At 41.2% G+C, this 25,941-nt stretch overlaps 1 protein-coding gene and 1 long non-coding RNA gene across 3 annotated transcripts; both read right to left on the bottom strand.

Annotated features, from left to right (window-relative positions):
* Positions 1–174: 174 nt before the first annotated feature.
* On the bottom strand, positions 175–7,098 carry LOC112487161 (uncharacterized). The gene is made up of 4 exons (XR_003049988.1): positions 6,267–7,098; positions 5,967–6,107; positions 5,733–5,861; positions 175–457 (listed from the first exon to the last, which is right to left on the bottom strand). It is a non-coding gene; the product is annotated as an uncharacterized LOC112487161 (long non-coding RNA).
* An 866-nt stretch (positions 7,099–7,964) lies between these two features.
* On the bottom strand, positions 7,965–25,004 carry gnrhr4 (gonadotropin releasing hormone receptor 4). 2 transcript variants are annotated; one of them, XM_017032896.2, is made up of 4 exons: positions 24,420–25,004; positions 23,505–24,199; positions 9,595–9,799; positions 7,965–8,560 (listed from the first exon to the last, which is right to left on the bottom strand). In XM_017032896.2, exons 2-4 carry the CDS (start codon positions 24,018–24,020, stop codon positions 8,091–8,093), a joined length of 1,191 nt encoding a protein of 396 aa, XP_016888385.1. In that variant the 5' UTR covers positions 24,021–24,199; positions 24,420–25,004; the 3' UTR covers positions 7,965–8,090. The 2 variants fall into 2 exon arrangements, with proteins under 2 accessions (XP_016888385.1, XP_024912355.1); XM_025056587.1 differs by having other exon boundaries at positions 9,601–9,799; positions 23,505–25,004.
* Positions 25,005–25,941: the final 937 nt, after the last annotated feature.

Genomic DNA, 25,941 nt, shown 5'->3' on the forward strand with positions numbered 1-25,941 from the left:
GCATCACTTTTCTCTTAATCACATTCTACTCCTAAACTCCTCACCTAAGATCTTTGTCTCACATCTCAGGAGAACAGGAGAGAAAAGTTGAGGTGAGAAATCAGAGAACGACTGTCACTTAGCCCCGCCCACTTATTTAACGTTAATCTTCTTATCTTAAATTTTTTTAAATAACGTATTGTGTGAAAACAATTATGTTGAATAAAAATGCGATTGCCATATATTATACTAATAGCATTAGCATCCCGACGCTAGTTCATAAACAGCACCGTCGTGCTAACCGGGTGTGCAGACACAGGGATGTGAAGTGCGAGACCTGCTGATTCAGGGACAGACTTGTCCACAGCAGAGACGTGTCCTTGGACGGATGATTGATCTGCACTCCAGTCTCACGTGAGAGTCGTTTGTAGTGTCGAGTCAGCCGTGTTAACTTTACACGAAACCTCTTGTCAGCATCCTGTCAAAGTTGGAGGATAAAAAAAAAAAAGAAAAAACAAAGTTTTTTGTTTGGGTCCAACGTTGACTCTGAAGGAGGAGAGTGTTTTCAGCAGAGACGAAAACCTGACTTTCTCCACAAACACGATTGGATGATAAACCAAAATGTCTACCTTCTTATTTACAATGTATCCCGTGACGCTATAGAAAACCGCATCATCCAGAATCAGCGGTTTAAAGATTGTAGGATGAGATTTTCTTGTCATCCGATCGTGTATTAAACCCCGTTGAAGCTCAGCCTCCGGCGGCTCAGGGATTGGTACATGATGATTGGATGAACTGGGTTTTTTTTTCTCACAGCCCTACGTACATGATCAGAAAAGTAGATGTTGAATGGATTTTTCTTAGGCGTTACGTCAGAGGCCTCAGCGGAGCACAAATCATTGTCGTGTTGCTAACCTCCCGGTGGTTCTCATAGTAACACGGATACGGAGTCGCTGGATCAGCGACAAGAAATGAAAATTAAGAGTAAACATAGCATTAACTTAGCTGTGACTCTCAACTGGTGGCTACAGTTTCCTGTCGTAACCGGTTTCATCTTGATCCTGGGATTTTTCTCCTCTACCATCTCTGCCAACTCTAACTCCTGCTTTATACGTAGCTTTGGTTTCTGGTGGGAAAAAAAAAAAAAAAAAAAAAAACCACACTGCAGTGTCGTCGTCTCCAGGGGTTTACGAACTCAACAAACACAGAAAAAGAGAATTTATTATTGTGTGATACTGATGATAAAAAAACACTATTTTCCTAAAGGGGCAATATTTAAAATATTCACGCAAATTATTGTAAAGCTCCAGTTTTTTCACCTGCAGGGGGTGCCATAAATTATATTAACAATTTTCAGATAAATCTTTTTCTGCACTGACTCAGTTACTTCCCCTAAATCTGAACGTAGCAGGGTGCGTCGTTAGCCTGTGATGCAGGAGTTAAGGTAAACACCAACTGTTCATGTGGGCCACATTCTGGAAAGTCAGTGTTAGCCATATTCATGACATCAGATTTGACACCAAATGTGGGCCACATGTTGTACAGCGGTAGTGGTCCACAATCTGGACACCAAATGTGGGCCACATGTTGTACAGCGGTAGTGGTCCACAATCTGGACACCAGATGTGGGCCACATGTAGAACACTGGTTGAGGTCCACATTCTGATAACCAGAGTGGGCCACAAAGCAATCCTAATTTATTGCTGTGCTAGGCCAGCCAAGAGGTTTGTGGGGCAGTGGTGGCTCGGTGGTTAAAGAAGCGGACTTGGGTTCGGGAAGGTTGCAAGTACGAGTCCACCAGCTGCCAAGTTACCACTGAGATGCTTCTCCCAGAGTGCTTACGCTGCCCCCTGCTGATGGGTTAAAAGCAGTGGTGTCACAATGACAAATAACTCACTTTCACTCAAAGTTTTCTGCTGCAAAACTGGGCCATAAAATCGTACTCTGCACAACCCATTCATTGATGTTCTGGTCCACGGCCCACAGATCGAGGTTAATGTTTAAAGAAACAATTATGAGTCTCTGCCACTTTAACAAGATCAATGAGAAGAAAATTGGACAAAAATGACAAGAAAAGAAGATTGGGAGCGGGACATGGACTGAGCAGATTGACGTTCTGTTGTCCTCAGTCCTCAGCGTTGGATAAACGCCAGACGGTTGGTGTCTTGGTCCGACTTCGTCTTTGTTCTTTGTTCTGGACTCAGGGATTGAGGAAAATGGCAAACATGACATAAATTCACTCTTTTCAAAGAGCAACGCAGCAGAACGACGACATTCGGACCAATCTGCGTCAGAACCCAAATCACTGGAGAGCAGGAAAATAAAATCGGTCCATTTTGCATTTGTAAGTGGCCCACGTAGGCTTTGTCAGGCATGAGAGATGATCTGAGCTGGAGTCCAATTGATGGAAGAGACTAAGACACGGTCGACTCCGCCAGCTCTGTGTCAGCCATCCATCAGACACCGCATCACTGCCGATCTCTGCAGATAAACATCCTGGTCGTTTACAGTGGTCTGCAGTAGGGGGCGCTCCAGGTCATTAATGATTGTACACTGGTCCCGTGACTATCGCAGGGGTTACGTTCCAAGACCGACCACGATAGGTGAAAAACCGCGAAGTAGAGACGCGATAGTTATTATATTCTTTATGTAAATATTAACCCTTTCTATCTATAGCTATCTTTGCGAACACTTTAGGATTCATCGCAGGGCGTGAAATATGGCAAATAAAAATTAGCCAAACTTTCACAAATCTTGTTTACCCGTATGTCTGTGTAACAGAATGTCTGTTTTTATTTTTGTATATAAAAAAAATGTATATACCACATCAAACGAATACAAGAATATTTGTCAACAAATATTAAAAACCTGCGATGCACTCAGGACGCGACTGTATTTGTGCGAATACCCAAGTGCGTATCTGTTGTCTACGTTCAACCCAACGACGCCGAGCCCTGATCAGTGCTGAGAAGTCGTCCTTCAATCTAAAACATGGAGTGAAAACTTTTTAAATCTGTTACTTATATTAATATCTTTTTTCTTTCAACATTTTTTCCACCTCAGGTGTCAGGTGTCGTCTCTTCTCTTCCCAATGTGTTTTGACAGAATTCTGCAGCAGCGAGCGTCGCCTCCTAGCTCATTTAATTTAATAACGCAGACAGGTATCTGCAGAATACTACGTCAAGGAACCTTGTCCAGGTTTGGCAATTATTGCAGCTTTAATCCTCACTTCACTGTTCCATCACACACTCACACAGCTTTAATCCTCACTTCACTGTTCCACTGATTCCGTCTCTCTCTTCATGGTTTGATAAAAGTCTGAATCTCCTTTGACTTGATCTCCAGTTCTTAACCCTTTCCTGTGCTGTTCACCGTGAACAACAGCGTCAGGTCATCGTTTACATCCATCTTTGTTTAAACTGGAAAACAGCAGGAGCCGAGAGGGGTGAAGCCAACAGATGGAGCCTCAGATCAGTCGCCACCGTCTGCCGGAGACCTAATGTGGTGAAGGAGAGTGACTGATTAGTTGTAATGGATCTTTGTTGTCCCACGGTGGTGTCAGGACGCCGGCGGGAACGTTAATTTATCCTTAATGTGGTCATTGAAGGCGTTCATCATCAGCTTCTCCACTCTGTCTCTTCTCTCTTTCTCTTACGTTGACCCTCAGCCTCAAAAAGACTGTGAAAAACAAGCGTCAGTGACTCAACAACGTGATTGGTCGTCCACCTCGAGGGAGGTCGAAGGGAAATCTGCCAGTTTCTGGGTGTCCAAAGATGGAGAGCAGCTGAACGATGAAGAAAAGTTTTACTTTTTTGAGTCACCAATCGGTTCAATGTCCGGTGTTAATTTTGTCCCGAATCGGAAAGTGATACGACCGGCATAAAGACTGGCCACATATTATGCGGCGCAGGCTCGGTGCGTCGGAACAATCTGTCGCAATAAATCCATATTTCCAGTAGGAATCCTGGAATCGTTGAAGACGTAGGCTCTTCTTCTGTCTCCTCATTGGCTCTTTTATCCTGAGAGAACTCTCCAAAGACGTTTGGTTTTTTTTGTTCATTTTGCTAGCTCGGGGGGGTACAATTTAGCTGTAACGTATTATGTGTTAGCGGCCGCAGCAGATCCTTTAAGAAGGCAACAGGACATGTGACCGAGTCAAGCAACGTGACATGTAACTGTTCAAAATCAAACATCGTTCAGAATCAGATAAATGAAACGGAAATAATCTAAGTTATTCAGTCGTTCTGTGGGACCCAGTACCGATTGACCCACGGACCGGTGCTGGTCTGCAGCCCAGAGGTTGGGGACCACTGTTTTACACCTGCTTCCTTGTCTGATCTAAGGACTGAAATCAAAGTTCCTTTAAATGATAATTCCTTTTTCACTCCATAAAAAACAAAACTGCTACAAAGATTGAAAACTTGAAGGAGTTTCTGTTTTGAGGCTAAAAAAAAAAACGAAAAAAAAAAATAAAAACATCAAACGGAGCGACAACCCTTCAATACAAAGATCGTTTGAGTCATTAAAATCAGACACCTTATTAGATGGTTAGATTAAAAAGGACTGGGCAAAGAAAACAGACGGCAAAAATGAAAAGTCGACACGAAACGAGATGAAGGTTAAATCTGTAAAGATATCGTTAGCAGGAAGTGAAACATCGTTAATGAGTTTGTTTCCTCCTTTTTTAGGAGCTGTTAATGTTTCACTTCTAATAGGATAAACAGACCTTGGGAAAAAAAAATGCATTATGAAGTCGTTAAATTCCAAAAACAAAAGCGTAGAGAAAAAAAAAAGGAAATCCAAAGAATCCAAATGTATTAAATGTTCAATTGATGTTGAAACTTTTAATGCGAATTTACTAAAGATTCACATGTTGATAATGAATGTTTTTCTGTGATTCCGTGGACATTTAATTATATGGGGGGGTGAGGAGGAAGCGTCATGAATGAAAACAACATTTTAATAGAGGGGGGCTAAGGGGGGAGCGTCATTGAAACATGAATGAAAACAACATTTTAATAACCTTTTTTTTTTTTTTTAAATCAGCCTCGGTTGAGACGCATTGATACAAATGTGTCTCACAGTCGTGGTTCAGACTCATGTTCTGCTGGTTGTTACCTCTGTTTGACCTTTTTCAGTATTTCGTAGCACATGCAGCCAGCGTGATGCAACGTTAGCGTGACATTAGCATACCCGACAGCACGTTAACAGTAGCCATAATGTAGAGCTTCAGCTAATTAGAAGAAAAACACCAACGTTATTATCCCCCCAAAGCTTGTAGCTAATGTTGCTAAACATTGTTGTAAATCACAGTTTACCGTCAGTTTTTTTTTTAGTACTGATTTTTGTTTGTGTTTAAATCCAAGATAACGTTCATCTGCGACCCTGGCAAAAAATAACTCACTTTCAGCTAAAAGTACAGCAGCATTTTTAGCTCAAGTTGTTGTCAATGAAACTATGGAAATGTCCAGTCAGCATTAATATTACATCAGAGTGAAAACAAATGTAGAGGCCACCGTTTAGCCCAGGTCTGAAGCTGAAGACAACTTTTCTTTACTCATTTTGAAACTTTCATTTTGAACGCTACGGCTGTCTTTCCTGATTATTCCCTGACTCTCCAAAACTACTGGACCGACGCCTCAAAAACTGTCATTTGAATTTCACTTAACTTTGGCTTCCAGGGTTTAACATTAAAAAAAAAAGAAGATAAAGAAAAAGAAAAAAAAAAAGGCATTTCTTGTCAGTTTTCTTACCTGCTCCTGCTCCTCCTGCTCCTTCCTCACCTGTTCTTCATTATCATCCTCTTCTTCACACCTGCATCTCATCACTTCACCATTTTCTTCTTCTTCTTCTTTTTTCAGCCCCGCTTTCGCTTCTCATCCCTGAAAATGTGGAGTTTATAGTTACGTTTTAAAGCAGCATTTTATTTATTTTGTGAGGAAACAACAAACAAGAACAAGAGAAAATGTTTGGAACAAAACACTCACACATTTTATGGGGAAGGGGAAAAAGGGGAAGAAGGCCGGCGCCAGTCGGTTTAAATGGACGCCAATCGACCAATCCACACACGGTTTTCCTGTCATGTGATCCTGCAAGAAAAAGAAAAAAAACCCACACACCCACATACACTGATAGGAGACAGAAAACACAAGGGTGGTAATGTGTGGTTTTTTAAAAAATAATTTTTTTTTTTCTTAACCCTCCCGTTGTCCTTTTTGTTTTTTTTTTTTTTAATAAATTGTTTTTTTCTTAACCCTCCCGTTGTCCTTTTTGTATTTTGTACACACCCAGGTTTGCGTCTTGTCCCAGAACTGTATTATCAGCCACCGGGTCACCGGGTCACCTAGACCCAAAGGACAACACAGGGTTAAACTGATTGGTTCTGTCTGTCTCCGTCCGTTCGTCCTCATGTGATTACATTTCAAAGCCTGTGGTTAAATAAAGGGAATAAAATTAGCATTAGATCAGTGTTGTTTTCAGCTGCTGTAGCTGTTAAACATAATTGCTTTTGCAGCTAATTCATAATCTCCACTTTCATTTTGCTGAATATAAAAACAGGGAAAACTTTTTTTATTCTTTTTTTTTTTATTATTTATTCCATTAAGATAATTTTTTTCCAGCAAACAATAAATTTACACAACCTGAACAAATGCATTGATTTTTGCATCAACTCAACGAAAATTCCACAAATCAACACATGACAGGTTCACGCCACACAGTTTTGTCATCATTTACAGACAGGTAAAAACACGGCCATGCAGAAATTTAAAATAGAACTTTTGTGTTTTTTCAACTGGCAAAAAATAACATTTCATTTTTCTATCGTTACGTTTTAACTTTAAACATCAAACATATTTTTGTTCTTCGATTACTGAAAGCAACACGTCTCACGACAGAATACGTCACTGATATCAACACAAAATGAAAGTCCACTCGCAGGTGACTGGGTCACATGACCTGCAGGTCAACGTCCACTAGAGTTTATCCCACAGGCTTCCACGGCCCGTAATGATCATGAGGTATTTTTCCTTTTGTGCAATAATGAAACAAAGTCACAGTCAGTTCTTTTTTTTTTTTGTTTGTTTAAACGCTCCACGTGAAGCATCGTGAATTACGTTAACAGCCGTTTAAATGCTCCACGTGAAGCATTGTGAATTACGTTAACAGCCACTAGAGTGTGCTGCGTCACAATGACGATGACTCACTTTCAAACTATTTTTTTGTCACATGATCTGGGCAAAACACAGGCATTGTGTCATCGGGTTTTCGATATTGGAGAAATAACGATAATGATCCATACGCTAAAATCGGACGACAATATCATGTCATTTGTTTTCATGGGACATCGCTAGTTTGAACACACCATTTTGTCCTGAAGCGACAACAGGAAGGTCCAACCCAACCACGAACTGTATCTTAGAAACAAAAAAAACGGTCGTAACGAAGAGGCGGACACTTCCATTAAGCTAATTTCAATTTAGTTAAATGAGGTAACGCTAACCCGCTTTCAAAAACATGCAGCCTGTGCCTGTGATCCCTGTGATCCCTCTTCAAAGTCCTCAGAGAAGAAAACGTTTTGACAACATTGAGCTAACCTCTGACCTTAGTTCCGTGTCTTCCGCTCATCCCTTCAGTTTTGGGGGAAGGATGAACTGACCTCCATTTTTAGGTTTGATTAGTTCCTCTGCAGCTTGAAGCCACCGACTATTTGCCATGACGGCCAACTTTTCAGATAATAATATCAATTCTCACGGTGTCACAGACCCTAGCCTAGCCTAAACAGATCGTGGGAAATATAATGATCCAGGAATAAGGTGGATAGTATTTGTACATATGTTCGTTCGGTCGAGGTCCTGAAGCCGACGTGGGGCATCACATTTAGCCCATCCTGCTCCGTGAGGTACACTGCAGACATTACTTTGCAGCGTTGTTTTTTTTTGTTAAACTCTCTTGATAAAAGACCTAACATGTGACAGAGGTCCAACAATCAAACGGTACGATTTGTCACTTCAAAAGCACCAAAAAATGAAAAACGATCGAACTAAAAACCAAGCAAATAATAAATTAATAAATAATAAAAACCATGGAAAAGCAGCGGCTCCTGTTTAAATTCATGCTATCTTGCTGATGGGGATGATGGTCCTGGAGCTGGGTCTTATGTTGGACAACTTGTTTCCCCCCTCCCCCGCCTCGGCACTGTGGCTCTCTGAGGCGTTGTGCCTGTGAGTTGACAGGTGCGTCATGTGCAGGAGGCAAGTGTTGTTTTCTAATTCCGTGGGGGTGTTGGACCGGCGGCAGCATCTGCGGACACGGTGATTCAGGTGAATCGTAAACAGGCCGTAGATGATGGGGTCGAGGCACGCGTTAAAGAGGCCAAAGATAAACAACATGTGGGTCAGCGAGTGGGACACCGTCTCCTCCATGTCCTCAGGGTACAGCCAGTACCACAGACCCAGCAGGTAGTAGGGGGTCCAGCAGATGATGAAGGACGTCACGATGACAATGCTCATCTTCAGAGTCCTCATCCGAGCTTTGGGGATGTTGTTGTGGGAGCGGCGGAGGTGGACGTCCCGAGACACCACTGAAAAAAGGAAGGGAACAGTCTAATGAAGCTCGTCATTTTCGTCCTTCAAGGAGACATCTGAGGAGGTTGGTGTGGAGATCCGAGGCACCAAAGAACAAGAATGTCGCCACCTGTTGACTGTCTTATGGTAACCCTTGAGTTTGACTCCTAGGGTATCTGGTGAGGTACTGCAGCGAGGCTGGATTCATGGTTAAATAAACAATTCAAAGTGTTTTTTGTTTGTTTGTTGTTGTTTGTTTTTTTTACAAATTTAAAGACTCTTAATAGAAGTTACAACATAATTTAGTTTATGTGATCGGGGTTTAGACTAAAAATTAACCCCCAACTTTTTTTACATAGCTAACACTTGAAATATTAATAGTCAGTGTAAACTACGTATAAAAATCCTTTTTTTATTTTTTTTCTATAAATAATTGTTTATAAGACTATTAACTGATAGCTGGACTGTCCAATAGGGAGCGCTCACCAACAGTGTTGCTTATGTACAGACTCTCTAAATGTCTTATATTTTCTCCAGGTTTTTTTTTTTTTTTTGGTACATTCTATTAGGCAAACCAGAAAGTGAAAACTGAGAGAGATAATAAGATCATTTAACTGCCACCTCTCTTTATATGCAGATGATCTAGTGATTCTTAAACCCTTTGGGGCTGGTCCTGCCCTTCACCAGGCATTTTTATAGAAAACCAATCTACAGAAATGGAGCGTTAGAGACACGGTTAGAGCTTTGGTACAGGTGTACTACCACATGTTGTAGTACTGGTGTACTACCTGCCTGTCAGACCATAACAAGGACTTTGATGTAGTGATTTATGTCCAGACTGACGTTTCCTAAAAATAGTTGTGTTCTGGCCTGACGCCACCTTGGGTTTGGCTCCGTCAGGTTTTCAGCCTAATTACCCAGACACTCACATTCTCCTCAGAACAGAAGTGGAGAAAACTGCTCGGAAACTTCAGTGCTGCATCTGCACAAATACAGCAGGTAGTAGGCAAAAAAATAAATACTGGATACTTGGTTTCTGGGGAAAACTTACAATTACCCCGAGCCATGCGGCTGGAGATCTCCACGAGAATCCGTGTGTAGCAGAAGATCATGATGATCAGAGGCAGGAGGAAGAGGCACACGAAGGTGAACATGTTGTAGACGGTCTCCTGCCAGTGCTGCATGAAGCTGCCGTAGGTGGTGCACTGTGTGAAGTTGGCGGGGACAGTGATGGTCACGTTGTGAAACAGAAACATCTGCATGACCAGAAGAAGAAGAAGAAGAAGAAGAAGAAGAGTTCACGGTTAGAGAGAAATCTAAATCAGGCAGAAAAAAAACCCATGTGAACCTTAGTTTCCTAATGCGTCAGTTCTGGATGACCGTCTGTTGCTGTGATGCGTGAGCCGATGCTTCTTGTGGGACTTGGAACACGATGAGATTTTGTGATGATGAACAGGTTTTAGTAAAAAAACAAAACATCTGAACTTTAGCTTCTTGTGGGACTTGGAACACGATCAGATTTTGTGATGATGAACAGGTTTAAGGATCAATCAGTTTTTGTCAGGGACATTTTCAGTTTTTTTTTTGTCTCTCTGGGTTTGCTGCCTTATGTCCAGGTAGTTTAAACTCCCGAGCAAATTGTAAAAGTTTATTTACCACCATGCCATCTTTTAGCATTAGGTATTGCATGCTTAAAAATACTATATTATACCATATATTTATTTATATATTTGACCTTTTTGTTAAGACTGCATCGCTCTTCATTGAAACAGTAGAGTCCGTCTCATTTTGACCTCGGAATCAGGTATGACTGAGGATCTTGTTGCAACATCTCGGAAATATGAAATATATAAAAATGAATATCAATAATGAATCTTTGTAGGGTTTTTTTTGTCCTTTTTCTTTTAGTTTTTTTTTTTATTTTACTCAAGGTTATTTTCACCTTTTCATCTCAGAGTTAAATTACCACAGTAAATGGACCAATAAAATCCAAAGTGAACAGGCTTTTGTTTTACCTGCAGCCGTCAACAGACACGTCAGGGTTTTTACAGCCGAGCCTGAAGAGTCCAGTCAATAATTAAAAGCATAAACTCCCATCGACACTCATGAAGCCACAGCTCGACGAGAGGCAGGACGTCGGGGAGTACAGTCCAGTATATATGTCTCATTATCATCAACAGCTACAGACAAGTGAACGTGAACCCAAGTCCCTGCAGCCAATCAAATCCACAGCCTGCTGTGTGTGTAAGACGGGTTCATCACCTGACTCTGTTTGAAGCGGAAGTTTCCAGCTGTGACTAAAAGTGAGTGAGTGAGTGGATATGAGTAGAAAGCCGTGATTATGCTGATTACTTTCTGCATAATCACCATAACCTGAGGAACAGAAAGTGAGCAGAGCTTTTACGCCAACACGGATTCTGATGTTCATGAACCTCCTTAGAGGAAGATTCACGTGATTTACAGCTGGATTGTCCAATAGGAGACTTGCCCGATCACATCCCATCAGTGACGTAAACTACGTTCACTGAAGTTCCTGACTCACTTCCACAACAAGAAGAAGACTGGAGGCATTTATGAACAAGAACAACATCCAAACCTGATATGGAAGTTATAGAACGCCACTTTCATACTTATTAGCCCGTTCACTGACCCTCGTGGATGGGGGCGCTGTCATTGTGAAAGTGGCATCAGGAAATTAAGCTGTTCAGTCACAACAAATTTGTCTAAAGTGGGTGGATGCGACCCCTGCTGGTAAAAAAAACCCCTCTCCAGCACTTATGACACACGTCAGCACATTATGAGGTCAAACACTCCAACCTGTGGCGGCCTCTCAGTGCGTGACCCACGGAGGCACTCGCCCACTTCTTCTCGAGGGGAAAGAAAAAAAAATCGTGACTCATCTCTATCTACCTCTGTTACATTTACATTTCCGCAGATCGCGACTCTGTTGCCCACGGCAATATGAGTCCAGAATTTTGCAGAGCCGTGGAAGGACTCGCCAACTCAGACCAGACGAGTCTGATCACGACATCGCTGACATTTTCATTCACCTGTGGAAAAGCTGCCAATAATCCATTGAATTAAAGGCCATCTGCTGGACAGCTTTGTCCACTGGGGGGACGGGGACGGGAGGAGGGGGGCTGCCTCTATGAGCTCAGCCTTTGAAAAAAAATGATTTCCTTGTAAGTGGACCTTTGAAGATGCTACAATAAACATGTTTTTCAAAGAGAGTACAATAAAATATCAACTCTCTGGAGGTTAAGTTGTAGTTTGTAACAGATTGAAGTCTTCCAAATGTGATTTCATTTTATTTTCACAATCAGTCTTTTATGGTTCTCAAACTGATCTTTTCACGAAGCCAAGGTTACTGCCTGCGTTTGTTAGAACCAAAAATAAAAGCAAAATCGATGTAGTGTGTGATACGATTCTAAAAGGAGCAGCAAAACGTTGGCGTCTCTGCTAAAAGCAGTTGGTTTAATAATGGAAACCTGTTAGGTTTCGACCGAACATCAACAACTTATTAAGGCTTCGAAACAGACTTTGACCTAAAGAAGCAGGTTGTAAAAATGGTCCAGAACAAACGATTAGATGGAAAGACATTTTGTTATTTTTATAATTTAACATGTTTTTTTTTAACTGTTTGATTCTTGTATGTTCTCACCAACTAAATATATCATACATATTGAAAACAAAACAACTTAAATTCAGGTCCAAAATCACCTCTGTGATGTAACTACACAGTTAAAGGTCAACTCGCATTATAAAAAAAAAGAATATATTGTAATATATGTAGAACATAATACACCTGGTACACGCTGCTGAAATGAGGAGGTGAAAAACATCACGAGGAGGACGAGGAGGTAAGAGAACTATATTTGAATTTATATTACTGTTATCTGTAACTATTTGCATAGAGGCCAATTATTTGTTCAAAGTTAAAGGACCTCAGGAAGCCGCGACCGCGAAAACAAATCACCACCAGAGCACATGATTGCAGTATTTCCACGGAGCAATTTTAAAGAACGGCCAATTATGGACACAAACACATGTTCCTGACCATGAACATATCATTGTTTTTGTTTTTCTCATATTCAGACACGGATGCTGCTTCTCACGGCTGCGTCATCATCCATCCTTCGTCATGACAGTGTAAAAAGTCAAGGCTGGACATTATCTTTTTTATTTTTATTTTTTATTTAAAGTCTGTACAGGACTATTTCAAAAAGAAATTATTTTTGTCCTTGTTTTAGATTTTTCGCCCTGTTGCACCTCGTGACACACATGTAGGCGTCCACGTTGGACAGACTCGTAGAAGGACAACATGTAGTCCTCCGTTCCTTGGCTACGAATATGCATTACTTTATCCTTCACCTTTTTTTAGTCTATTTTAGAAATAAAGTTTCAAAATTAAGACCGTCGTCAGTTATGCTGTTCAACATCAGACACCCACAACGACAGAGATATTCATTTCCTCCTTGGTCAAGATAGTGGCCGACACTTTAGAGAGGGGAGAAAAATTCTAATTTCTAAGTTAGATGTTGAAAGTAGATGCTGACTTCAAAGAAGGAGAGAAAATGAAAAGAGGACCTTGAATAGAACTCCATCTGTGTGCTAGCCTGGTCCTGCGGTCTGCCCTCGGGAGGTTTCAAGGTTGAATTAAAAAATAATCAGATGTTTCGATAATGAGAGGTTGCGGGTGTTAAACCCTGAAGGCTTTTTTTTCTTGGTTTAACTCGTATTCATTTCTCTCTTCCCTCTGAGACCACAGTCTCAAGTGTGAAGACGCTGAGGAGGAACTCCAAAAGTTTGGAGCTCATTTGTGGCTTTCAGGCCCACGGCATGAATAGAAAATATGTGTACTGTATATACAGTATGTGTGTATGTGTGTATGTGTGAAAGCCCAGAGGAGAAGGGTTGATACAGTGGCCTCAAGATCGACTGTGTTTTTATGGAAATCCAGTCAATCTCCCCCTGTTGGTATTCACATTTCAGTGGTGGTCTTAGAGGAACACATTTCCCAGACTATAAGTTGCACTTTTTTTCCATCCCATGGGTTTGTAACTTCTACTCAGGTGCAACTTACAATATATATTAAAATATATAATTTCACGTTTGTTATTGTCACACTGCCAGCCACTAGAGGGCACTCTAGGCTCATGTACCAGTATCTGCTACTCCTGTACCACTGAAAATGTACATGCTCGTTATTGTCACACTGCCAGCCACTAGAGGGCACTGGTGCAAGTTATATATATATATGTTTTTTTCTTTGTCATTATGCATTTTTTGGCTGGTGTGACTTATACTCCGGAAAATACGGTACTTCCAAACAAGTCTGTATTGTTAGTTTGAACTCAATATAAACACTGACCGTATAGACCGCCATGTTCCCATGGGTTTTTAAGGTGGCTATTCCAGTGTCGTTCTGATCGTTATTGAAAATTGTGAAGTCCAATGAGACAAATGTGAATCTGGACTTGACTACAGAGACTGAAGCTGCTGCTGTCCTTCAAACGCCCTGAAGCTCTGACACACACACACACACACACAAACACACACTCATTGTCAGCAGCAGTGCGACATGACTTGATGGGTTGTTGCTATGTCAACACCACCTATGCCACAGGGCAAGAGATTTCTTAAAAAAAAAAAAAAAAAAATCACAGGGCAAGAGATTTCTAAAAAAAAAAAAAAAAAGAATCAAATATTGCATTATTTAAGCAGATCAAACGGAGGTCATTAGACTCTGCTGGGATTTTGCCCCGGGCTCCTCTGAAGCCCTGACAGGGTTGGAGCAGTTCAGGGTAAATGAGAGGAGACATTTATGTATTAATGAATTATTTGATTAATTAATGCTCAGTAAATTGCTGTGAATGGTTCAGCTCTGCTCAGCTGTGAATAAGGAACATCAAGTTGGACAAAATCAAGTATCTCCTCAACCGGGAGGAAAATATGCTAATTTAAAAAAAACAACACTATTTTGCCATAACAGCAGATATAAAGTATAGATTTAAAATATAAACACCGTCCACCTAATGACTGCACCGATGACAAATGATGTCATCACTACTATAATACACTGCAGTCATGATTTATTGCAAGATCAAGAAATTATTAATAAGGAAGGACCGTGATGCTGCGTAGCTACGTTCACGTAACGCTGTTGTATCTTATCCAGTGACCTTTGACACCAAAGACAAAGACTGTGTACATTAAGTATTAATTTCCTTTCCGTTCCTTCCGTCTCTTCATCTTTGTCACAGTAACAGTGTAATGAAGGCAAAGGTCGGCAGCATTACTCAGACTACATTCACACTGATTAAAGTAAAAAAAAACACACACACACACAATGCTGGGTGCTGTGAGCTACTGTACAGGTTGCTACTGGTTACCACGGGGAAATGTGTTGTGTGATGAAGACAGTGTCTGATAGACTGGGCTTTGGGCTCAGGTAATCATGAGCAAATCCTGTTACTACTATACAAATATCCTTCCATTCTTTTCATGTACACATGTCAAAGTTCATCAGCTGAAAATGTGTTTCGTGAATCGTGAAATTCTGTCTCACTCGGGAGACAGCCCTAAAAAACAGATTCGCTTTTTGAGGAGCCAAAAGACGGAGTTTTAAAAGGAAGGTTGATGTGATGACATGTACCATATTTTCCGGAGTATAAGTCGCACCAGCCAAAAATGCATAATAATGGATCACAAAAAAAGAATTTCCAGTCGTTTCATTGCGGAAGGCGGGGGTTGGAGGATGTCATGTTCACAGCAAATGCTTTAAAAATGTTTGTTACATGTAAATACTGCATATACTACAGTGCGAACAGCTAGTGCCACACAAAAATCCCAAAAAACGTGCAGAATTAAACTCTTGCTCTTTGGTCACAAGCCATTTGTGGGTGTTTTGACCTTGAAGGTCATCTCCATCAAGGTGTGATCTGGAAGACGGGAATCAGAAGTGTTGGCAGGGTGGAGGTCAGGGGGGGGTCTTTTAATCCTGATTGAGTGAACACGGGGGGGTATTATCAGTGTCAGCACGGATTTTGCACTATATAGTTCATCTATATATTGCATATTTTGTACTCATATATATATACTGTATATTTGTTTACATATACACTTTACAATTGAGCGTCGTCGACTTTTTAAATTGAAGAGAACAGTTCTGGTAGATTTCCACCTGACTTTGTTCGGCTGTCAGCGAAGCTCAAATTCTGGAGCTGACGTGGGAGAATGTTTCATTGTGTTGTTTTACTATTTCAGTTCTTCACCTGGAGTTCTCGCACTAAAGCAATTACAACTAAAACAGCACACTATTAACGGTGCTTTTCTTTCAGATTCCATTTGAAAGTAAAAAAAACCTCTGCTGTTTTCAGTAAGAAAAAAACGCCACAATATAATCACTCCCTCACACCTGTGGCTTACTGAACAGGCCTCACGTGGATGACAAAAGGCTACCAAACAGCCTTCTCGCAACTAATTGGATCCATTTTTTGCAGCTGTGAATGAAAGTCTGCTACAAAATATTCAAGGTTTTCGCCGCATCTAAATGTTCCATTAGGGTCTTAGCTTTAAGGTTAAAGGACTGAACGTGCATTTAAAACAAATGTAACAAAGATTTTCAGATCCTGGTTTAATTGTGTGCAAAAAGTAGCTCAACAGCGCCTCCAAGCAAGTTTGGAAAAACTGTGGAGTCTGTAGAATTATGATAAAAAAAGTGAGTTTTTACACAGGATGACCTTACTGAAAAAAAGAAACGATAAGATTTGGAGACTACCCCAGGGTGTACCCCAACACTGCACCACTCTGCCCCTTACCTTGGTTTTATAATTGGGAAAAGGCTGTAAACCATTTTGGATTTTGTGCATTTTACCTCTAAAGACCCTCATGTTCAGCAGACTTATATCCCCATTGGGTCCAAATCCATTCAGGGTCCAAAAATAAATCTGTTTGTTATAGCTCATAAATTAGGTTGTTATTTTATTTTATTTTTTAAGTTTTTCATAAAGTATGCAGCTGCTCTTCATTAAATGAAAATGATTAGACTGGACTCTGACAGTACCGGCTGTTGGCCTTTGGCAGCGTCTGTTGGGAGGCTCTCGCCTGGGGGACGGCTGTTGGCCTTTGGCGGAGTCTGTTGGGAGGCTCTCGCCTGGGGGAGGACCTCCGTCTTCTTAATCCCTGTTTTAATTTTAAAATACTTTAACTCCAGTTGGGTCACCTCTGGTCCCTTAAACATTTTTTTTGTCTGATTCAGTGATTACCTCCGAGGTTAGGTATTTGTTCTGGTTCTGAGCTGCAGAACCAATCAATCAACCTCTCAATGTAAATAGCAGATCTGGATTGAAATTTCCAGAGATGTGGATTCTGACTGAAGGCGACAGATATGAGCGTGTGGTGGTGATACGAGTTCAGGGGTGGGTTCTGTTCTGTGTGAGGATTCATGGATCAGGAAGCTACCGTGTTGTGGTGTTCACAGACAATAGTTTCTCTGACCCCAGGCCGGCGAATACTTCTGAAACTAAACACATGTATCGTCAGGTGTCAGCCAGTACTGGCAGCATTCCTCTGTGTTCAGTGGTTGCTTTTTAATTAGCAGCAGCAGAGTTCCAATATGTCATGTTCAATGAACAGAAATTCAAATACAGTGAAAACAGTTCATTTTCATCAGCCTGACAGATATGATGCGCAGCTTCACCTTAAAACTATAATTTTCTCACCAATAAAAAAAAAGCAAATTTCCTGCAGAAACATCAGATATTCTGAAAGACACAGTGTTTTAAAGGAGAGTAGTTCAACAGAAGTGGGATTATGCTGCTTTGTCCTTTCAAATGTTCTTTAATGACTGTTGCCATGGAAGGCAATCAGAGCAACCAACGTCTACAGCACATCCATCAACTTGGTGGTCAAGGATGCTGCGTTGTGTCTGGAATGTTTAGGGTTGGAATCTGAAGGCTGCCAAGTTACCACTCAGGTGCCCCCACACACTGCCCCCTGCTCACGTTGGTGTGTCATCACAGCTAGCTTCTCCAGTTGTGCCGTACCTGGTTGTTTTTTCCCCTCGTGCATCACCGCCGTGACACTAAATTGCTACAATTTCTGATATGAAATACTGCCGAGATTCAGCGAGTAAAAGAGTTTGTGATCCACAGTCTTTTCCTTTGAAAGGGTGTTTCAGGTGGCTCCTAAGAGCCAGTAAGTGGCAGCTGCACTGGATAAAAGGCAGATGGGAACAACAAAGTAGAGCTGAACGGCATCCACGTGGAATACTGTAAACAAACCGTTTGACGCGTGTTTGTTGTGCTGTGTTCAGGAAAACTACCACCAAGAAAAAGACTGTTACATTCACCAGTCACGGCCAACTCAGGGCCACTGATGTCCTGGAACACAGCTGTGAAAGGTGAACGTATGAGACGCTTCGTCACCATTGACTTTACTATGACAGCAAACTGTTAAGATAAATTTAAAACTGTTGATTCCTGCACGGGTCCAATCAAACTATGATCATGTTGATCCACTCATGTTCCCAAAAAGACGGATTTAAACCCAACCGTTCATGGTTCTGTAGGTGTTAGCGATGCGTGGTCTGTATACTGTGATCAACTCCTACCCAAACATGAATAGACAAAAAGACCAGAAAGTTAACACAAAATAATGCTGAATAATTAAGTCCAGTTAATCACACTTATGTAGCCCAATTTCGGAAAAAACACAACAATTGTCCTCGATGGACTTTTCAATTTCAATTTCACGGAAAAATTGGAAGAATGTATACAAAGATTTGTAACTTTTACAATTACGTGAAATGAGAAGTCCAGAGAAATGACATGCAAACAGAGGAAGCAGTCTCTGTAGGGTTCTATATTCAAATGTATTGGTCAAATTCTTGCACTGGTCAACTGTCCAGGGTCTGACCTCAAGTGTCCGTTTACAGCTGAGGTTGGAAACTCCACTGCAGAAGAAGTAAACACTGGACAAATCCAGCGTTAACAGCTGATCTCTGTGTCCCACGGTCATTAGTTCAGGATGAAGTAAAGGACAAAATTCAAACCCCGAGCGAAATCACTGTCAAATATTTGTCGTCCGTCCAAACTGAAGTCGTCACTACAGTTTGGAGAGACGACTTCAACAACTCCTGACATTTTTCGGGCTTATCTTTCTTAACAGCCGCCTCCATGAGCACGCCGACAAATTAGAAACAGCTGTAGCCAACGCAGTTTGATCAGTCCATTCCGTCTATCTTGTCCCTCAGGAGGAATTTAACTGTGGGCAGTGAATCTCTTCTCAAACGTGACTGATCAGACTTAGAACTGAGGCCGATACATTCTGGCTCCAATTGCGTTACTCCCCGGTCAATAGAATGAATCCATTTCCATAAAGAATCTGTTTACCGTGTCCTTCTCAGCCTCTCCGTCCTTCAAAATCACAAATGTCTCAAAATGCATAAGAGCTTTTGCTCACCACAGTCCATTCCAGCACCTCAGAGTAAATAACTCTTGCTTTTCATCTACTGGGATCGTTCATGTCCCCCCCCCCCGCCCCCTCCCCTCCTGCTTTTATTTTTCTGTGTGCTCGTCAAAAGCTAATAATATTGAGTGACTAATATAATTTGTGGTTGAGCTCACCTTGATGACAACTGAATTCGCAGAAATGATTACTGTCTAAAGGGCAGCAGACTTTGAAGTTGGCCGAATAAAAGTTTCGTTGAAAAATATTAAGTGCTGTTAAATTAATTAGAAGCGCAACTACTTTTGTCTGCAGTTCAAAGTAAAGTGCTGTGCTTATACTTTCCTGCTGCCAACCTCATATCTAAAAAAGCAATTTTAAAAATACTGCTCAAATCATTAGTTTTCTTATTTTTTATTTTATTTTTTAAACTATTTCCCGAACATTTCTGCTGCTATTTCTGTTATTCCTATTAGTAGGTAAGAATGTACCGTGAGCACATGTGTTACATGTGTTATAACGACAACAGAGAAATCTTTATGTACGTCACAAAATGTTTTCTTATAAAGTGCATCATCATTGGCTTCCACGTCCCTGTGCCTGCACAGATCGGTGTCACAGACTGTAAGCAAACAAATCTGCAGCGACTTTGTCATAATTTAAGGTCAATTTAGACCAAAATATTTCAATAATGTTTCCAGCTTTTGAGACAAAACTGTGGAATTATACCCTCAAATCTTTCAGTAGAAAAAAAACTGTCAACCTCAGTCAACCATCGTCTACTCTAGTGCCTTTAATTTAGGCTCCTCATTCAAAGACAACCGATGCTAAAATTCACAAACGTGGTGAAACACCGTCAGGTCAATTTATTTGCTGTATCTGAAGCTGAATTCAGTTGGAGGAAGCTGCTACTGACCACTCACAAGGCCTGAGACCTGGAGGACATGAAAAAAGCTTTTAAGAATTTTCATAAACAAAACCAAGTGAATCAGTGAATGCATCCTCTTCACGCTGACTCACTGCACTGTCAAAGACACAAGACAGAGAGAGAGAGAGAGAGAGAGAGACTATTCAGGTTTCATCACAACCAAACAACGTGTGTCTTTATGTAGCAGCACGCTTCCTGCTTTCACCACCTCCTCTAATGAATGAGCAACAGAGATGTGACAGGTGTAACAACCTGTAGGATTCACTCAGAGCCGTGAGAAGAAAAGCTTTCATGTCTGACTTGTTTTAAGCTCTCTTTGATGACCTGCAGCCAGAAAAAACCCAAAATAAAATAAACTCTCCCACACATTCTGTTTCCGATTCCGATTTCACAGAAAATTACTCAGAATTACTCAGGACGATTGTGTTGAAAAGGTGAAACTTGAGTGAACGAGATTAAACAAAAATAAACTATACCCATTTTGGATTTATTTTTTAAAATAGATGATTGAATAGCAGGGCTGTCTGGTGAGTACAAGGTTTAATTGCAACGTTTACTCTAGTAACTAATCACGGGGTGTTACATGTAATTACTAATATGGAAACATGTCAAGAAAAATGTACAAAAGCAGTGGAGTACCGTGCATTTCTCACCTATGCCTTCGGTATTAATAACTTCATCTTTAAAACCCATCAATATCATGCAGAAATGTAGTATAAGAAGTTTAACGGTTTGACCAAGAAAACTCCATAAAAAACGCCATAACTAAAGCAACACACACGGAGAACACGGAGCGTCCTAATGTACATCAAAACGCATCAAAAACATAACAGATTTAGGATATTATTTAAAAAAGAGAAAAGGGGGCATTTTACTCACCAGTTCCTCTTTTCTGTTGTGCATAATAATCCATCCTCCTCTATTTCCGTATGATGAGTTCAACGACTCTGTCCTACAGATTACCAGTGCGTTTGTAAATAGTCCTTTTCTATCGTCATCCGCGCTAACGATGGAAGTCCAGTTTGTCCAGTCGTATTTACGGCAACGGTTTTAAATCGCTTTTAAACCCGCTCGAACGCGGAGGATTGGCCGCAGAGAAAACTTCATTTTCATGTGTTGGAGTTTCTGGGTGCACTTTGCTAGTTTGTTAGACCAATCAAATCACTCAAATCGCCATCGTAACAGCAGCCGGCTTGACGGGAAGTGCTAAGCTAGCTTGACGCTCAAGAAACAACGTCATTGCCATTGATTTCCGGCTCCCAGCGCCAGTGTTCTATCGGATTTGTATTCCTGTTTACAAACCTGATAGCTAAAGTTTAAAACATGATATACTTATCGGAATAATGATTAATATAAACATATACGTTTATATATACGACACTTGCTTTATGAACTATTAAAATTAATTTAATGTCTTACTTTTTTCATGAAAAATACTGAAATAAGCCAAGGCCCTTAGGGCAACACATGAAGTTAGATTATGATTGGATATAAATCTGGAGTATCAGCCACTGGGAGCAGCGCAACCAGAGAAATTGTAATTACTCCGTTGATTTTAATTGCGCCCAGCCATTAATCTTATACATAGCCTGTACAATTTATAATTTAATGTATTATATAAAATTATTAAGGAAGATGGTGATGAGGTCCTTAGGAGAAAAGAAAAAACGTGAAACAAGTGGAAACTTTGAAAACGCTCCTGTCCATTATTTTCTCTAACTGTAAATGTAGGAGAAAATTACAGGTTGTGAAGTAATAAACTGACGGAGGCGGAGAGAAAGAGGCCGATCGAGTGAAGTGACAACATGGGCCTGACACACGTGACATAAACACATCAAACCACACGAGGGCGTGTTCTGCTGTTTCTGTCTCCGTTAGGTCAAAGGTTTTATTATCTGTTTTATCTGTTTTATTATTTGATGTAAAGTGTCCTTGAGTGTCCTGAAAGGCGCTTTTTAAATAATATTTAATATTATTATTATTATTAAAGATTTATGCTAAAAAGATTAGCCATATTTTTTAGCCCATCTTCAGGAGGTTGCTACCCACGCAGTCTGGAATCAAACCTATGACCATTTGGTTGCACCACAACCCACTGACACACCATAGCTGCCCTACAAGTATGCTTGTACTGCCTGTAAAATAGAAATAGTTGTTGTGACGATTTTCAGGCTATGACACGTGCGTTGGTATAAAAAGCAGAGTCCTTGTGGCAGGTCAAAGGTCGTGACCTACATGTCATGTAAATGTTACTTTAAATCATAGACAATAGTAAAACAACAAGTTTCAGTTCTGGAAATGTCACCGCTCAGCGGACATAGAGATGAGGTCGCATGTCAACATGATGACATCTGATAGCTGTGTGTACTATTGTGTGTGTGTGTGGTACCTGTATAGCTATACTTGTGGGGACATGTTTTTAAACAGCATTACAGGGACACTGTCCTCACAGGGACATGTTTCAGGTCCCTCAGGGGTGGGAGAATATTTTGACACTCTAATAGGCCTGATTTAGAGTTAGGATTAGAACTGAGGTCTCTTTTATCAGTATGGTGTACCATTAAATTAAATAAATCAGGAGCAGTAGGAACAATGAAGAAATGACAGAAACATAAAGAATTAAAACAAAGGAAGTTAATGATTAATGTCTCACCTGTTATGAACACGAGACGCTAATTCACATGCAACTAAAACCCAACATTGCTCCTGTGAGTGCGTGGCTGTAAGACATTTCACACCTACACGTGTGTGTGTGTGTGTGTGTGTACAATGAGGAGACGGTCATGACTCATATTCAGTTGACTCCATTGATGTCACGTGATTCCTTGCTGGTCTTTCAGAGCCGTGCCATCATGACATCACCGATGACACTATTTAAATTAGACTTGAGTCGCTATGGAACATGATCCTAGAATGGACGACTGGCCTAATGTTGACGTTTTCATCTGTCGTAATAGTGACACCTGGTGATGATTTTTGTCTGTTATGAACATCATCATCAGAACAACAAAAATCAGGGCATCAATGGAGTCAAATAAAATAAACCACGGGAGGTACCCCCACGCAATGACAGTTAACCACCAGGGGGCGACTTTTTTGTTCACACGGAGCTGTACTGTCTGATGTAAATGTTCATTTTTAGTCCAAATATCCGCTGATAATAACTGACAAGATGATTTAAGAAAAAGGTTTTGTTTTTTTTTACTGCAGGATGTTTTTGACTCTACGTCACAACCGAGACTTTGTCTGGTCTACGGACAGAAAAAAAAAATCTGATGGCACTGAATCAAAACCTATTTAAAGTGTTAGAAAACCTGATCCTATCAAACACGTCGCAGTGATGATGATCAGACCTTTCAACAGTGTTGGAGTTGATGACAGAAATCTTTACAAACTAACAGACCATCTGTCTTAGAACTTTATGACCTTCACTTTGATGCTACAAGATGTGGTTTCTAAAGGATCAGCCAGTCTCCAAGAACCATGACGAGACAGAGACTAACACAGACAGAGACGGATGAAAACATTCTGCTCGTGAAAACTTTCACTTCTCAGCTTCCTTCAACTTCCTCCTTGGTTCCTACCTGAGGCAGCGCCAGGATCACACTCATGGTCCAGGCCACGGTCAGCATGATTTTGCTTTTCCTCTTGGCCTCGCTGATGCCCAGCGGGTTGAGGATGGCCGACTGCCGGTCCAGGCTGATGACCACGGTCATGAAGGCGCAGGAGTACATGGCCACCAGCTTCATGAACATCAGCAGCCTGCAGGCGGCGTCACCAGCCTGCCACTGCACGGTGATGTTCCACACCGCGTCCACGGGCATCACGATAAAAGTCACCAGCAGATCCGCCACCGTCAGGTTCATGATCAGGATCCGGACGTGGGACTTGCGCTTGCCGCCGTTGCTGGCCGCCCACAGCACCAGCAGGTTGCAGACGGCGGACACGGCGCACAGGGAAAAGGTGATGATGACCCTGACTTTGGCCGCGGTGGAGAAGGTCGGGAGCTGCAGCGTGTCTCCGTCCGCGCTGCCGTTGCACACAGTGGCTCCTGTGCAGGTGCCGTTCACTGAAGGCTCCGTCAGCTGGTGGAACATCATAATGCATAGAGTCCGACAGAGTCCGATAGAGTCCGACAGAGTCCGATAGAGTCCGACAGAGTCCGATAGAGTGATGCGCAAAAGAGAAAGTGCCTCAACGATCCTGGAACGCGCACTCCTGGAACGCGTAAAGCTCCTTATCTGTGCGCATCGCCCGGCGGGACTTCACCTGTGAAAGACTGAGAAAAGACAGAGAAGAGAGTGTCAGCTGTCAAGGCGGCGTGAGATTTATGCCAAAAACAACCCCGAGTCCGTGCGCAACGAGGTCGGGGTTAAAAAAAAAAGACCAGACCCATCAAATCAGAGAGATTTGTTTTTGCTTGACAGAATAAATGATTCAAATCTGGAAAAAAATGAATAAATGAATTAATAAAAGGAACAGATAAACGGTTTGTTTACCTGTAATTAGGAGAGTTTTTCTCCCTGGGAGCACAGACGGAGGTATCACTGACTGTAATCCTGCTGCTGCTGCTGCTGCTGCTGATAGTGATGATGATGATGATGATGATGATGATGATGGTGATGATGATGCAGTCACTACAGCTGTTGCTCCTCTCCGCTTCATTCCTCCGCTCTGACTGACGCGCAAAAAGCTGATTTGGTTTTATCCCTTTTTTTTTCAAACTTTCTATAGGGGGCGCCCCTCCCTCCTCCCAGTACAATTCTCCATCCCGTGACTGAAATAGGGGATTATCTTTTCTTATCTGCTCTCATGCTATCGTAATAAAAACAGGAAGAAGAAGAAGAAGAATGAAGAGGGCATTATTAAATGTACTTACAGATATGGTTCATAACAGACCACACTGTGGGAGAGTGGCTAGTGCTCTTGCCTTACAGCAGAAAGATAAGCATTTGAATCCTCAGTGATTCTCATCTGTTTGGAGTTTACATGTTTTAGACGTGCTCTCCAGTTAGCATTTCTTTAAGCCTGAAAATAATGACTTTTTCAAAGATATAATAAAAATAAGACGCAGGAGAAGAAAGTGTCATGAACAGAAGCTCAGAGCAGGAACCACTGCTGAATGTGCATGAACTGAGGTCAGGGTCTCAGGGTCAGCAGAGGCACTTCAAAATCGACCTCAGCGCCCCCGTTTGGCCAGGAGCAGCCCTGCGTCATCGTCTCCGTCTTCTGAATAAATCGATCTGTTAGAGAGGTTTAAAGACTGATGAGTGAGGAATTCTGGGATTTGTTGCAGCAGATTTTAGTCCCTGTGTATAATGTTTATATATAAATATAATATATATTCATAGATATTATATGACAACTGAAGGAAGGAACGCAGCCAATAAAATCGACCTTCTTATCGGCACTGAATCAAAATTTTAAAGACACTTTGAGCTTAATATAAAACTAATTAGTACAGCCAGGAAAACGGAACAGTGATCAAAAAAGAGGAGAATTTACAAACAAAAATCCAAAGAGGAAGCTTGAAGTTAGTCAGCATAAAGTTACAAAGATTTATTTCAAGAAATTGCACTCGTTTTGGTTTTGAAGTTCTCCTAAAATTATTCACAGAAGTGAAAAGACTAAAAATGAAAGGGTCCAGTTTCTACTCAGACAGATTTTTATATAAAAAAAAAACCAATAAACAACATTTAAATGTTTAAGTTTAATAGGACAAAAACAGCAGCTCGAGATATAGATTTAAATAATGTCCTGACGGCGTCATGGAGGGCAAATGAATCGTAAAACTCCTAACGCTGGGGCGTTCGGATGTTGTGTTCCGCCCTTGAAAACATTTTATTTATGTACATCATGTAGCGATAAATAACGAGGGAACTCTGCGTGTGTAATGTGCCAACTCTCAAAAGTAATGAATCCATACCGAGTTGCTCTTAACTACGGCCACAAATCAACAGTGCCGGAGGAGAACGTTGCCACTACTTTGCTTTTATCTTGTTCTGGAGCAAACAGATCATT

Source organism: Cynoglossus semilaevis, chromosome 6, assembly GCF_000523025.1.
Source record: "Cynoglossus semilaevis isolate Cse_v1.0 chromosome 6, Cse_v1.0, whole genome shotgun sequence".
In the NCBI taxonomy this organism is placed as follows: domain Eukaryota; kingdom Metazoa; phylum Chordata; class Actinopteri; order Pleuronectiformes; family Cynoglossidae; genus Cynoglossus; species Cynoglossus semilaevis.